The 15,180-nt window shown below is 44.3% G+C and overlaps 1 protein-coding gene across 15 annotated transcripts in view; it reads right to left on the bottom strand.

Moving 5' to 3' along the window:
• The window catches only part of FNBP1 (formin binding protein 1), a 119,996-nt gene that overhangs the window by 50,458 nt on the left and 54,358 nt on the right, over nucleotides 1-15,180 (bottom strand). For all 15 annotated transcript variants that reach the window (XM_060270440.1, XM_035112999.2, XM_035113001.2 and 12 more), the window contains exons 5-6: nucleotides 3,511-3,573; nucleotides 2,799-2,903 (exon numbers count right to left, since the gene is read on the bottom strand). In XM_060270440.1, the coding sequence (XP_060126423.1) occupies nucleotides 2,799-2,903; nucleotides 3,511-3,573 (168 nt within the window). The remainder of the gene's footprint in view (nucleotides 1-2,798; nucleotides 2,904-3,510; nucleotides 3,574-15,180) is intronic.

Genomic DNA, 15,180 nt, shown 5'->3' with positions numbered 1-15,180 from the left:
CTCTTTTAAAACCTTCTTGGTTGGCGGGAGTGAGTTCCATAGTTTACCTATGCACTACTGAGTGATGATGTACACAGGAAAAACTCCCCCCCCCCCGCTTAATTCACCCACTTGGGCAGGTGGAATGACTCACAGCTCTTAATTAAGAAAAAGAAAAGAAAATAAACAAATATATAATTCAAACAAACATATCACCTTTGGACAATGTTGGCACTCCCCAGAGATGCAAAGAAATATGTGTCTGCACACCTAAGGGAACAATATACGCTCTACTAAAGTAATCAGACACATGGAGAAGAAAGCTAGGGTGTCACTTCCAAAAACGGGCTCAGACAAGATGCAAAGTAGGTCATCAAGCCGGTGGAGCAAAACAGCAGCCATCTCAGAATGAAGCCAGCAAGAGATCTGGTCCCAGGGCCAGGAAGTCTTTGGGAATGTGGAGGGTGAGAGAGCCAAGCAAATAAAATCTGTACTGAGCTAGACAGACCAGTGGCCTGACTTAATATAAGACAGCTTCTTATTTACACCATCCTATTATTTTAGAACCATGAGGACTAGAACCTTCCAGGACTACAGGGCAATGGCAGAGCATCTACTTTGCATGCAGAAGGTCCCCGGAGAGATGAGAATGCCCCCTGCCTGAAACCCTGGACAGCTGCTGCCGGTCAGTGTAGACAATACTGAGCTATATGAACCAACAGTCAGACTATGTTCAAGGCAGCTGCTTAAAAAAATAAAGGAACTACGTTTTCCCCCCAACTGTCTAAAACTTCCCAAATAAACACACACACACACACACACACACAGAGAGAGAGAGAGAGAGAGAAGAGAGAGAAGAGAGAGAATGATTCTGTTGCATCATCCTCTGGAAGCTGAGCGGCTTCTGAGTTATTCCCAAACTCCCCCCCTCCAAGCTTCCCTCCTCCTGCTTGCCTCCCCCTCTTCCCCCAAACTATCACAGCAGTCCCTTGATTAAACAATGTCCTATTCTGCACTTGCAAATTATGTAAGGATGAGCCCCACATCACATGCTTACGGCAAAGCACCCAAAGGGAGGCAGGCAAATACAGCTCTCTCTGTGTGTAGTTCATATTTTATTGGCCCATCATTCAGAAGTGGCTACTGGCATGGTTAGTTGCACAAGCCTGGAGAACCCCAGTGATATATATATAATATTTTTATTTCATTTTATAATGTACACAGGACAGCAGATAAATCACAGAATCAGTTGGAAGGGATGCCCAAGGGTTATCTAGTACAACACAGGAATCACAGCTAAAGAATCCATGGCAAGTGACCACCCGATCCTCTGCTTAGAAACATCAAATGAAGTAGATGTTTTAAATTATCTTTTAATGCTAATTAAAACATGGAAAAACCTATGAAATAGGCATGCAGAGTGAGTACAGTCCGTTGCACGTGGGTTTAAAATAACCAAGTCTAGGTAAAGAACACCAGCGTTATCAGATTATCAAGTCAAGTTCCAGATTTTTATCTTCCTTCTTCTCTTTTATTTTCCTTGGTTTCCTCTGCTCTGGGCCATTATTGGGATTATACACACATGAAGGTGATGACTGGCTGGTGAAGGACTCTGTGTGAGAGGCAGGTAAGAGAGGATCTCCCAAGGTGAGAGGCTGGGAGAAGAAAGGGGAGCTCCCAGGTGAGAGATGGGAGGGAGGGCCCACCCCTTTCTGTGGGTGACAAGGGTTAAGAACTACCTTTAAGAGGTAACGGTAAAGGGACCCCTGACTATTAGGTCCGTGGACTACTCTGGGGTTGCGGCACTCATCTCACTTTACTTCATGCAAAGCAGAACCTTTATTCTTGAGGTACAGCTTAGAATAAATAACCTAGTCCTCATGGTTCTGAATAATTTGAACAAAAGCATAGGCATATGCACCCCAACACCCGCTTTGACCATGGAGGCCATCCATCAACAGCCCTATCCTCCATGAGGTTGCCCAACCCCTTTTAAAGCCATCCAAGTTGTGGCCATTACTGCCTCCTGCGGCAGCATGCTTCACAGTTTAATTAATAAGTCTCAAATGCTGCAAGCTTTCCTAATACGGGGACAAATGCAGCTACAGGCCTTCTGGAATTTGCCCCTCCAGAAAAATTATGGCGATTAGCCCTTGTTGCAGTTTATTTCTAGCCGAGAAGAGCACCCTGGCTATTTTTAGTAAGCCATGTCTGAATATCGAAATTCCCAGAGGAGCGCTATGGATGCAACCGCCAGAAACGGACCTGCCTTTCTCAAAATCATTGGTAACCAACACAGACTGAAAGTTATCTGTTTTTGCAAGTGCTCAGTCCATATGGGAGCTCAGTTAGGTATGAAGCTTGTGTGTGACTTTCTTTTAAAACAGCATTGCGGCAACTTCTTTCTCTGTGAGGACGGTGAGATGATAGCTAAGACCTCTGCTCTGACAGGCAGTATGGTGTAGTGGTTGGGAGAGACCAGGGTTCAGCTTACTGGGTGACCCTAGGACACTCACTGCCTCTCAGCCTGACCTACCTTATAGCGTTGTTGTGGGAATCAAGTGAGAAGGGGGAGAGCATTTACGTCACCTTGAGCTCAATCAATCAATAAAATATACTGACAGTTGTCATGATTCCCATTTAAAGCAGTAACATACAACTTTCAACAGTCATGGCTTCCCCCAAAGAATCCTGGGTGCAGAGAGTTGATAAGAGGCCCCCTATTTCCCTCACAGAACTACAACTCCCAAGTGGTTTATAACATGTAATCCCTCTTCCCAGAAAATTCCCAAATCTCCTGCCTCCACTTTTTTGTTTACCTTCTCAACGTCTGCTTTCGTTACATTGATATCGGCGTCCATCTTTTCGAAATACTGCTGTGCCCTGTCCGCTTCTTTGCAGTCCCTTTCAAATCTTCTTTTACTCTGTTAAGGAAAAGGCAGTGTTGCATAGTGGTTAGAGTGCCAGACTAGAACTTGGGTTCGAATCCCAACTACTAGGCCATGAAGTTTGGGCCAGTTGGGTGTGACCTCTCAGCCTAACATACCTCACAGGGTCATTGTGGGGATTAAATTGGGAGGAGGAAAACTATCTAAGCCAACAATAATAATAATGATGATGATGGGAAGCAATAAGGTTTGAGCAATGAACTCCCTGTCTCTTGACATTGCTTTTCATAAAAAAATGTTTTGTTTAAGCAAGCTTATCTAGACATGTAGAATGTTATGTGTTTTAATCTCTTTTCACTACCACTTAATTATCTTTGGAATGCTTGAAATGGTCTTTCAATTATGATTTTGATGTTTTGCTCCTCAAATAAACTGCAATCAAGCAGTATATGAATGTAGTGAAATAAAGAATAAATAAAATAAGATATGGCTTAGGAGCACAAGACCTGACCCACTTGCCTCTTCTGGAAAGAAAGTTCCCAGACCTCGTGGGGATTGTCTGAGACCCTTCCTTGTGTGAAACTCCTCTGTAAGACCCACCAGGGGCAGGAGAGGAGCATTAAAAAAAAAAAAACACACTCACCGATTCAAGCTGCTTCCAGCAAGTTTCGATGTGCTGCTGAGCTTTTCTGCCGTCATGAAAGTGCTGTTGTAAAACCATAGCAAAGAGTTATTAAGGAACTGTACTGAGACAAAAACTTATGTACACCTGTTTGCCCTATACCCTGTTTCTCATATTTTAAGACATACCCATAAAATAAGCCATAGCAGGATTTTTAAGCATTCAAGGAATATAAGCCATACCCCAAAAATAAGACATAGTGATAGGCGCAGCAGCAATGCCGGCCGCGGCAGGAGGAGGAGGAAAAAAATAAGACATCCCTTGAAAATAAGCCACAGTGTGTTTTTTTGAGGAAAAAATAAATATAAGACATGTCTTATAATATGAGAAACACGGTATTTATTTATTTATTTATTACATTTAGACATATGATATGCAACAGTTGCGCAAGATGAGATTTAAAATAAAAAAGTATACACTCAGATAAATGTTTCTCAATATATTATCAAGTTGTGTTAAACGATGTTTAATAATGTATATGCTTAGATTTTTGACCATTAATAAAAGGTATTTTGAATCAATAACAATGTTATGTTATAGGGGTTTATAGGAATTTATAGGGAGTAAGGAAGAAAATTAAAACATATGCTTCATACACCATAGTTTATGGTGTAAACTAAAGGTACTGTTCTGCTGTATGCCTCATTGTTTGTATAATCAATAAATTAATACCAAACTGCATAAAAATAGTCATGTTTCTTTTGCCCTCTTGCTAATTTTAATTTTTGTGTCAGTTTTTCCAATAATGCTGTTTGCAAAATTGCATTATACTATTGGTCTACGGTTAATAATTGTAATGATTTCCATGTCCTGGCAATGGTTGTTCTTGTAGCGGTTAATAAATGTGTTACGAGTTCTTTATTTCTAATTTGCAGCATATAATGACTATACAAATTAAGTAGAGCTAGTCCTGAAGTAATCGGAAATGCTTTTAATTAAAGACATTTCTGTAAATACATTTTACTAAAATATTTATATTTTTGGAGACTATCACCACATATGCTGATATGTCCTTATAATGGGACATCCTCTCGAACACATGGGATAACTGTTCAGTTTTATATAGAATAGGCATCTTGATGTAAAGTAAAGTGGTACAGAGATGCATTTTAAATAAAAGCACACTTTCTGCTGATGTAAAAACACGCTGATTCCTGGACCATCCGTGGGCCGGATTTAGGAGGTGATTGGGTCGGATCCAGCCCCGGGCCTCAGTTTGCCTACCCATGCACTATACAATGCTCTTAAAATTTAATAATAATAATAATAATAATAATAATGAATGCATTGCAATGATCAGTGAAGATCTCCCCATGTTGCCTTTCAGCTAGGTCTATTATCATCTGTGCATGTACATGGACAAATGATTTGGAGTACTCCAATTTTCTTCTGAAGTTCCATTGTATGTAACAGAACTTGCACCCCATTGCACTCACTTCCTTTCAATTCCGATGGGCTCCAATGACATACAGGTGAAACTCGGAAAATTAGAATATTGTCGAAAAGTGCATTTATTTCAGTAATGCAACTTATTATTTTTTATTTTTCTTTTAATTTTTACAAATGCTTTCTTTTGGAAATTCCACAGTAATAAAACAAATAGTTACAAAAATCACCAAAAATAAACATTGCTATTACATTTCATTAATTACATTCCATTTATAATTGACCCGCCTAACGACAAATAATTACAATGACAACAAATAAAGGCTTGACATATCTTGCTTTGCATGTCGTGCATCTATCTCATTTATTGGTTTCACCTTTTAAGTTGCGTTACTGAAATGAATGCACTTTTCGTCGATATTCTAATTTTCCGAGTTTCACCTGTATTAATTGGAAAGCTCTAGGACAGGCGTCCCCAAACTTCGGCCCTCCAGATGTTTTGGACCACTGGTCCTTTTAGCTAGGGATCATGGGAGTTGTAGGCCAAAACATCTGGAGGGCCGCAGTTTGGGAATGCCTGCTCTAGGAGGCAGGGACCCAGTTTCAGAAACAGCAATGGGTCTTCGACCCCAGACCGCTACACCTCTGCCTCCAGATGTTAGTCTGGAATGATGGGAGTTGCACCACATTGGCCACCCCAGCCCTAACTGGAAAGGGGAACATTTTTTGGGTCGTCTAACTTCTGCTCCGATATTACTGGATCTCAGTTAAGTCACGCCCAGGATTTTCGGTAGATCTATTCAGAGTTTCTTAGCCAGGATAGCATACTCCTACCTACAACGAACATTCAATCAAAGACCAGCTGAAGTCATAAAAGGCAATGCAGCTGGATTACTGGCAGAGCTGAAAGAGTCATCGTTTCCCATTAACTCTGATGACACGCGTCCTGTGCCAATCTTTTCTACCACATGGAGAATAATTATCTCCTTTTTTTATATGAGGTAAATGCAACATCCGCTGCAATACAGCATTAGAAAAAAGACATTCTGAATATGAATTCCTCTTCTCTGGAGCTGCTTCACTGTCACATTAACCTGTGGGATATTTTAATACCAGCTAAGCAGATAAAAGTAAGGCAGCTTACACCGCCCGCAACTCCTGGGGGGATTGCAATACACGCTCACTTGCTCTCCTCCAGGGCTAACGTTTCTTCCAAAGCACACTGAGGCTCGGGGACCTGTTCTAGATAGACCCGGAATGGGAAAGAGAAATATACATATTTATTTACCTGGACGTTGCCTGGTTGACAATCATAGAAATGCAAGAGACCCCAATGATAATCTAGTCCAACCCCCTGCAATGCAGGAATCACATTATTTATAAATGTGGAATTAATGGGTTGCATCCGGTGCTAGCCCTATTCAGATCTACAGAATTTAATGGGTGTGACTAACTTAGCCCTGTTAGAGTAGACCCATTGGAACTAATAGGCTTAAGCTAGTCATGCCCATTGAATTCAATGGGTCTACTCTGAGTAGGTCTAGTATTGGATACAACTCCCCCCCCCTTTTAAAGTTGAGTTTAATTTGTAATATTTTATTTCCTGATGTTTAGGAGGATATTCCCTTTAGCTGATTACTATGTTAAATTAAGTGAGATATCCCTTGTGTTGGTTCCATTATGGGGTGGATGTGATGCTTGCTTTCACTATAAAAAGGATGTTCTATTGGTGGCCATCATTGCTTCTTGCAGGAGCGAATTCCACAGTTCGCTATGCACTGTGTGAAGAATGGCTTCCATTTATCTGTCCTGTTTTATAACAGTAAAGGTACAGAAAGGTAAAGGGACCCCTGACCATTAGGTCCAGTCGTGACCGACTCTGGGGTTGCGGCGCTCATCTTGAGTTATTGTCCAAGGGAGCTATTGTCCAATACAGCTTCCAGGTCATGTGGCCAGCATGACAAAGCCGCTTCTGGCGAACCACAGCAGTGCACGGAAACACCGTTTACCTTCCCGCTGTATCGGTATCTATTTATCTACTTGCACTTTGACGTGCTTTCGAACTGCTAGGTTGGCAGAAGCAGGGACCGAGCAATGGGAGCTCACCCCATTGCGGGAATTTGAACTGCCGACCTTCTGATCAGCAAGCCCTAGGCTCTGTGGTTTAACCCACAGCGCTGCCTGCGTTCCGTTTGTTTTATAACAGTAGGCAATGACTAGAGAAAGCTGGAGCATCATATTGTGACAGGGGTACTGGTAGGAACCAGGCTGCACCTGGTGCTACTACTATAGAAAGGTCTCAGCTCCAGCTTGTTCTTGGCTGGAGCAACTTAGAATCGCAGCGTTGAAAGGACCCCAAGAGTTACTCAGTCCAACCCCCTGCGATGCACAGCTAAAAAAACTCTGGCAGATAGTCACCCAACCTCCGTGGAAAAATCTCCAACAGAGTCCACCAGCTTCAGAGGCTATTTGTTCCATTGTGGAACAGCACTAAATTCTTCCTGATGTTTAGTTGGAACCTTCTTCCTTCTCATTTGAATCCATTGGTTCAGGTCCTACCCTCTGGAGCAGCAGGGGGGGGGGGAGCTTGCTCTGCCTTCCAAGTGGCAGCCCCTCAGATATATATCAGTTGGCTGCAAGTCTTGGAAGACCAGCTTCCTGCCTTGCAGACCTTTTCCCACCTGGCCTGGCCTGGCGGGCCCCCGAATGACTCCAGCTAGAAAAGCTGAGGCTGCTGAACAGACTCATGGGCTGGGGTAAGGGGCTTTTGTTGGGAGGGCTATTGCTATTATTGCTATTATTTATTTTAGATCTTATTATGATTCATGTGGAAATTGTTGGATTTGGTTGTATATTTGTATGTTTTATTTATGACAACTTTTAAGAGTTTTTTTCATGTTGTAAGCCACCTTGAACATGCTGAAAGGCAGCATAAAAATAAAATGTTGCATGGATGTACTGTATTTAAGATGGCTATCACATCTCCTCTCAGTTTCCTCCTTTCCAGCCTGAACATACCCAGCTCCTGCAACCGTTCCTCATAAGGCTTGGTTTCTATACCCTTGATCATCTTGGCTTCCCTCCTCCATCCAGCTTGTCAATATCCTTCTTAAAGAAGCATATTTAGAGCTTGGTATTCCCCAAAACACAGCCTCAGATCCAGCCCAACCTCATTCCACCTTGCCTTGTATCCAGCTTCCAAACCTGACCTCCCAAAAATGTTACTGGGAGCAACGAGGGCAGAATACTGGACGAACCATCCCAGAGGCCTTTGCTTCTGTTTTGTTTTACTTAATTTCCTGGATATCAAACCTTCCAGGCAACTGTGGGGAGTGGGGGAGCCAGCAACTTCACATTTTCCACAGCTAAAATAGCTGTCTGGCCAAAACAAAAGATATTTTAATTTAGTGTGATCTGCAATTCTCATTTTTCCAGGTTGCGAAATACGTAAGAGACAAGAGATTAATCCCAGTCTGGGCACAGAGAAAGTCTTCTCTGGGGCCGCACAGAAAAGCTTTTAAAAAACAGTATCATAAGAATGGTGCAACAAGGTACTAAAACCAAAGATTAGTGGGGGATGAAACTAAACTGCTATTATTTCGAGCACTTGGAAAGGAATAAAGGGTACAAATCCCCCCCCCCCCAGGATGGTGCAAAGTCCATCCTACTCGATCCAGGTTCCCAAACTGCCCTGGCCGAGGGTACACCCGAATCTACCTGGATCCAGTCCTGAAATCATTCACTGGCAAGGCTAATGCTTAATCAGGGTTTTTAAACTCCTAATTAATGTGATTGGGAAGGCGAAGGAGATGCTGTGCCTCCACCTCCCTGGACACCTGCAGGATTGAACCCTCTGCTCACCAGCTGGTGATCCAATCCTGCTGGGTGCTGCCTCACCAGGGCGCTCCCTGTGGTGAGCTGGTGAGTGGAGGGGTCAATCCTGATCAGTTTTGAGTGCACCCACATTTCTCTGCTGGAAACAGGTGTGCTCAGCACAAGCTTCTACTTCAGGCATCCCCAAACTTCGGCCCTCCAGATGTTTTGGACTACAATTCCCATCTTCCCCGACCACTGGTCCTGTTAGCTAGGGATTATGGGAGTTGTAGGCCAAAACATCTGGAAGGCTGCAGTTTGGGGATGACTGTTCTACTTCCTCCCAAGATAGCATAAGAAGAGCCTTCTGGATCAGGCCAGTGACCCATCTAGCCCAACATCCTGTTCTCACAGATGCCCCAATGGAAACCCACAAGCAGGACCTGAGTGAAAGAGCAACCCTTTCCCCTCCTGTTGTTTCCAGAAACTCATATTCAGAAGCATTTCTCCTCTAACAATGAAGGGAGAGCATAGCCACCATGGTTAGTTGCCATGGATAGCCTTCTCCACCTCCATGAATTTGCCCAATCCTTCTTTAAAGCCAACCAAGTTGTTGGCTTTAACTGTGTCCTTTCGGAGTTCCACAGTTTAACTCTGAACTGTGTGAAGAATCCTTCCTTTTATGTGAACTGAAATCTTCCAACCTCCACCTTCGTGGATTCTAGTCCATGAGTTCTTGCATTATGAAGGAGAAGATATTTTCTCTTTCCACCTCTTCCATGCCTTGCACCATACAGTGGTACCTCTGGTTATGAACTTAATTCGTTCTGGAGGTCCGTTCTTAACCTGAGGTACCACTTTAGCTAATGGGGGCCTCCCGCTGCCACTGCGCCACCACCACATGATTTCTCTTCTCATCCTGAGGTAAAGTTCTTAACCCAAGGTACTACTTCCGGGTTAGCAGAGTCTGTAACCCGAAGTATTTGTAACCCGAGGTGTTTGTAATCCGAGGTACCACTGTAATGCCCAATAACGGTTCTGCAGTGGGTTTTCAAAAGACTTGGCTAAAGCCTAGATCTCTGCAAACTGGCCCGAGTTTGGGCTTTGGCCTTCAGCCAAATCTGGTGCACAGCCCTAATTTCTTCACTCGTGAGGCTTCAAGACAAACAGGGCATTTAAAAGGAATTTATTTTAACTGCATCAAGCATCCTCTTCAAGGGATGAATCTATTTTATGCCTCAAATGCAGAGGAACCCGACAGATACCCAAGATCCTTGCTAAATATTCAGAGAGATTTCTTCAGTTGAGTCACTGTAAAGTGCGTTTGTGTGTCTGTTTTTAAAATCAGTTGGTAAGCAACTAATGTGTTTGCTGCTCACAATGGCAGATTTTGGAAACTTGACATCAGCTCTCTCCATATCAACATAGTCCAAAACACTGAGTGTGTCAGACTTTGAAGATCCCCAGCGGAAAGTCCTGGTTGGACACACACCTACCTCTCGATCTTATACTTTCCAGTTTCTTTCTATCTGTAAAGTGGGGCAATATGACTACTGCCATAGAGCAAAAGCACTTTTCCAACCAGAACAGTTCCTTCTGGAGCACATTCTGGACGCCACGTGTCAATCAGAGGCAGAAGTGGCCAGAGCAGTAAATATAATTTTTACCTCTGCGCAATAGGCTCATTTCTTCACACCTCTCTCTATCCTCTAACCAGTCAAACCATCACGACAAGGGATAATCATTTAAAGTTTCCACTAGGTAGCATATGATCATTTGAAAGGAAGTGTGGTTTGAGTGTTGCATTTGGACCAGAGAGACTAGGGCTGGGCAGTATCAGCTTTTCAACATCGCGGTGTATCACCAGCCAAACATCACGGTCTGGGGATATACCACGAAGTTGAAAAGACAAGCTGCATTGGCCTCAGCCTGTGAGGTACCAGGTGAAATTGCTGCAGCTCTCACTGTGGGAGCTGAGGCGGTTTCACCCCAGTGCCTAGTGGCCTGGGACAAGGTGGCTTGTTTGTACAGCTCAGCTGGGGCGCGACAGGGCTCCTGATCCCCAGCTGAGCCATCTCCGGTGTGTCTCTCCCCCCCCCCCCGAGCGGGAGCCAATGCCAGGCTGGGGGATCCTTTAACTGCTCAGCTGAGGGGAGTGGCAACCACACACCCCTCAGCCGGGCAGAGTGGGATGGAGGAAGTCGCTAGCAGAGGGACTCAGGAGCGGTGGTTCGTTTCACCAGCCAACATTGCGGTCTGCTCCTCATACCAGTTCTGGGCGATATATTGATATATCTCCCAGGCCTAAGAGTTACCTTGGTTGAAATCCTCACTCAGCCATGAAGCTCACTAGGTAGCTTTAGACTGTACACTCTCCACCTCACCAACTTCTAAGAGTTGTTGTGAAGAATAAAATAGAGTGCGAGGAACTATGTCCATCACACTGAGCTCCTTAGAGGAGGGAAATAATAATTCTGATTTTGGTAGTCTTGGTGAGGATCAAACAAAAACTATATCAGTGTAGCTCTCCTCTTGATCACTAGAAAAATTACACAGCTCACCAGAAACTTGGGTTGATTGTTTTAAATTTGGAAGCCAGGAAGCAAAGTTCTACATTCTATACGTGCGGAATCGCAATGTACACCCAAACTTTGTACATCATGTTCAGGACCAGCAGACCACACACATAGAGAGAAAAAACATAAGATGAGCCTCTTTTATCGGGCCACTGGCCGATCTAGTCCAGCTTCCTGTTCTGGCCAACCAGATGCCCCAATGGGAAGCTTGCAAGCAGGACTCGAGCACAAGAGGACTCTACCCTCCTGTGGTTTCCAGCACTTGGTAATTCAGAAGCATGGCTGCCTCTGACTATGGAGGCAAAGCGTAGCCATTGTGGCAAGTAGCTATTGATAACCATCTTCTCCATGAATCTGTTCAATGCTCATTTAAAGCCATTCCAATTAGTGGCCATCATTGTCTTCCATAGCTTAATTGCACTGGGTGAATGAGTCCTTTCTTTCATCTATCTGTCCTGAATCTCCCAACATTCAACTTCATTGAATGCCCATGAGTTCAAGTGCTATAACAGAGGAATAAAAACTTTTCTCCGTCCACTTTCTCCACGCCATGCATGATTTCATAAACTTCTATCATGTCGCCTCTTATTCACCTTTTCTCCAAACTGAAAAGCCCCAAAAGTCTTTAAGTGGAGGCTTGACAGCCATCTGTCAGGAATGCTTTGTTGGTGTTTCCTGTTTGGCAGGGGGTTGGACTGGATGGCCCTTGTGGTCTCTTCCAACTCTATGATTCTAAATGCTGCAACCCTTCCTCACGGCGCCCCTTTCTGAACCTTTCCGATCTCCATGATATTCTTTTCAGTAAGGCAATCAGAGAAGGCCCTCTGTCCTTCTTTGCACCCACAAGGAAGCCACTCCAAACTCAATGTCTCACAAAAGGAAAACAGCTGCCAGCATGACATCAGCTGAGCTCTCTCTGCGTGTGCAAAACACAATGACTCACGGTGCAATCCCAACGATGGAACCGCCTTGGACAGGAGCAGATGTTTTAACAAATCAAAACATAAAGCACTGCGATAGATAGATCCCAGAACAAGCCAGGGGGTGGGGGGTTGAGGGTGAGGCAGGACTGAGCAGCTTGCGCTGCTGTATTGAGCAAGGATCATGTGAAATATTTTGCTCATGAAAGCTCCCATTAAAAAAAATGAAAATGAAAAAGCCTCATTTGTATTGAAGAAACAATTGGTTAATTGTCCCCACAAGGCACTGTTTGGATTTACTAGTCAACAGAGGAATAATCTTGGCTGGAGCTGGAGCAAACACTTTGGCTGATTACTTATGGACATTTCCTGCAAACCTCTTTGAAAATCAAAATGAAAAACAAAATTAAGGAAAGCACCCCTGCATTTTCCAGTCAATGGGTCATGACCGTCAATTTAAGCTTCTGATTGTTTGTCTGTTAATCTTAAATGCAGCAGATCTCCATATCTCCACATTGGATTGCAATCAAAAACTTTTAACCAGGTGCCTCAAACTTAGCAGGGATGGTGCCTGGCTGACTTCCAGTGGGAGGGAGATCCACAGAGTCGGGCCCGTGACACTGAAGGGCATGCTTTATCGTTGGCACAAGTTACGCTTCTGGCCCAAGAGGGGCCACTAATAGTTGCTTCACTAAGTCAGCCCATTGAGCAACTCGGGACGTACAGGGCAAGGCAGCCCTGAAGGTAATATGCAGCAGCACTCACGAAAATGTGGATACCGAGATGTGACGATTATAAGAACCCTGCCAGATCAGGCCAGTGGTCCGCCAAGTCCATCGCCCTGTTCTAACTATCGCCAACTGGGTGCCCATTATGGAAAAGCCAGTAGCAGGATTAAAGCACAAGAGCACCCTCTCCTCCCAGTTTCCAGTTTTCTCTAACCATGTCTCTGTCTGTCTCTAACCATGGAGGCAGAGCATAGACGTCGTGGCTGGTAGCCATGTCATATAGGCAAAGAACAGTTATCGGGGGACAGCAATGACATCAGACCACCCCTCTACACACACACAAGCTGAGGTCCATTTGAGCCTACTCCTCATCAGTCACATCTATAATTCTCCCTATTTTTGGATCAAAGCCCTTCACACAACAGTGCAAAAGGGACCATAGGTACAAGGTCGTCAGAACAATCCCTGCATGCAAAGGGGTGGGATGGGGAAACACTTTTCTCCACAGACACTTGCTCATCATGTAATGGATTCGCTGGGACTTGAGCCAGGTAAGAAATAACCTTCACCATGTTTCTGCTTCCTCTGCAGCAACAGCAGATGAATAGATCTAATGCTCTGGTCCATCTGAAGAGGGTCTTTCACTTTCAAACTGTTAGCCACAGGTAATATGATTTGGCCACTGGATCAGGTCAAAAAGGTCCCATCTAGTCCAGCATCCTGTTCTCACAGTGGCTAACTAGATGCCTTGAAGAGGAAGCCAGCGAGCAGGACATGGGCTCAACAGCAATGCTCTCCTCACTTGTTATTATAAATAATAATGATGATGATGATGATGTTGAAATCTTTAATGTGTCCCAACACAAGAGTTTTTGGAATTGCTGGTATGATTTAAAAAATGACAATTTTCTGCATTCCCATCCCGTTCTCTCAACTGGTCCGGCAATGTGGGGAAAAAACCTGTCAGAACAATAATCCAGGCAGGCCTCAGACGTCAGAGGGAAGAAGCTAATGGCGCAGATCTCCCCCACCCCCACCCCAGCTGTGGGCCTGTGCTGAATTCCACGTTATTGTCTTCAAGAAAGGCCCCTTTGATTTAAGTCGTTTGACTGTTTCCAGTCAGATGAGGCCTCGACACAATGTTCAATGGCACGTTTTCTATCGGTTGCTCTGTTGTTAATAACCCAACGCTGTTTATGTCAGCGGGGTCAAACTTGGGACATGTTAAAAATGTTATACTGGGCCATGTGCTGTAGTCAAGGTGGAATTCGGACCACTGGGATGGGCATTCTAGAACCAGGGGTGGGTTAGCCTGAGCTTAATTTCAGGCGGGCCGAGGCCTAGTTTCAGGTAGGCGACAAGGAGAGAAAAATCAGGTGTGGATGGAGAGAGAAAGGGGGGTTGGAAAGAGTGCAAGAGAGAAAAGAGGCTGCCCCACCCACTTTTCAAATCTGCCCCACCCACTTTTCAAATCTGCCCCACCCACTTTTTATCTGGCTCCACCCACATGCATCTCTCATGGACATGATATTAAGTGCTCACAGCGTCACGGTCTGAAGCCAAATCAGTCATATTCAGAGTAGCCCGGCTGAAAGTAGTGGACTTGAGTCCCTGACTTTCAACTTCCTCTGAGTATAAGTTTGTTGGATACAACCCCATGTGAGGAAAAGCAGGAGAGATTAGCCTGTTATCATGAAATTCCTAAGGTGGATTCCTGAGCCACAAAGCAAGAGATTCAACAATCCACCCACTCAATAGATATACTAGCGATGAACAAAGGCATCACACTCAAATTTGAAATGTCACAAGGTGGGTGGTACTGTTTTGATTCAATCAGAGATTCTAGTCCTCATGGAGGTGATCTAGGCTCCATTGCCTTTCCTCCGGGGCTATCTGGGATGTATTTTTTTCTGCTGAAAATCTGTGTTTCTCAAGGGTGCCATCTAGGCTGCAATCAAAGTCCAGCTCCTTGACTTGAGCAATCCACCAGGCCCTATAAAGGCAAGGTTTGGGACCAGAAGCTTCAGTCTCAGCAACTTGTCTTGCTGCAATAGGTTCCTGGAAGACTAAAGCTTGTTTCCTTTGGAACTTGCCTGCCTGCCTGAGATCACACTATTTGCCTCTAGCCCCCCCAAACCTCTAGTCTTAGTCTAGCCCAGAAGAGGCAAAGGCGTGGCCCTTCAGATGTTGCTAGTTTGGGGATGTCTG

Source organism: Zootoca vivipara, chromosome Z (genome assembly GCF_963506605.1).
Source record: "Zootoca vivipara chromosome Z, rZooViv1.1, whole genome shotgun sequence".
NCBI lineage: Eukaryota > Metazoa > Chordata > Lepidosauria > Squamata > Lacertidae > Zootoca > Zootoca vivipara.
The sequence above is the reverse complement of the archived record's forward strand: the minus strand, read 5'-3'. Positions and strand labels throughout refer to the sequence as shown.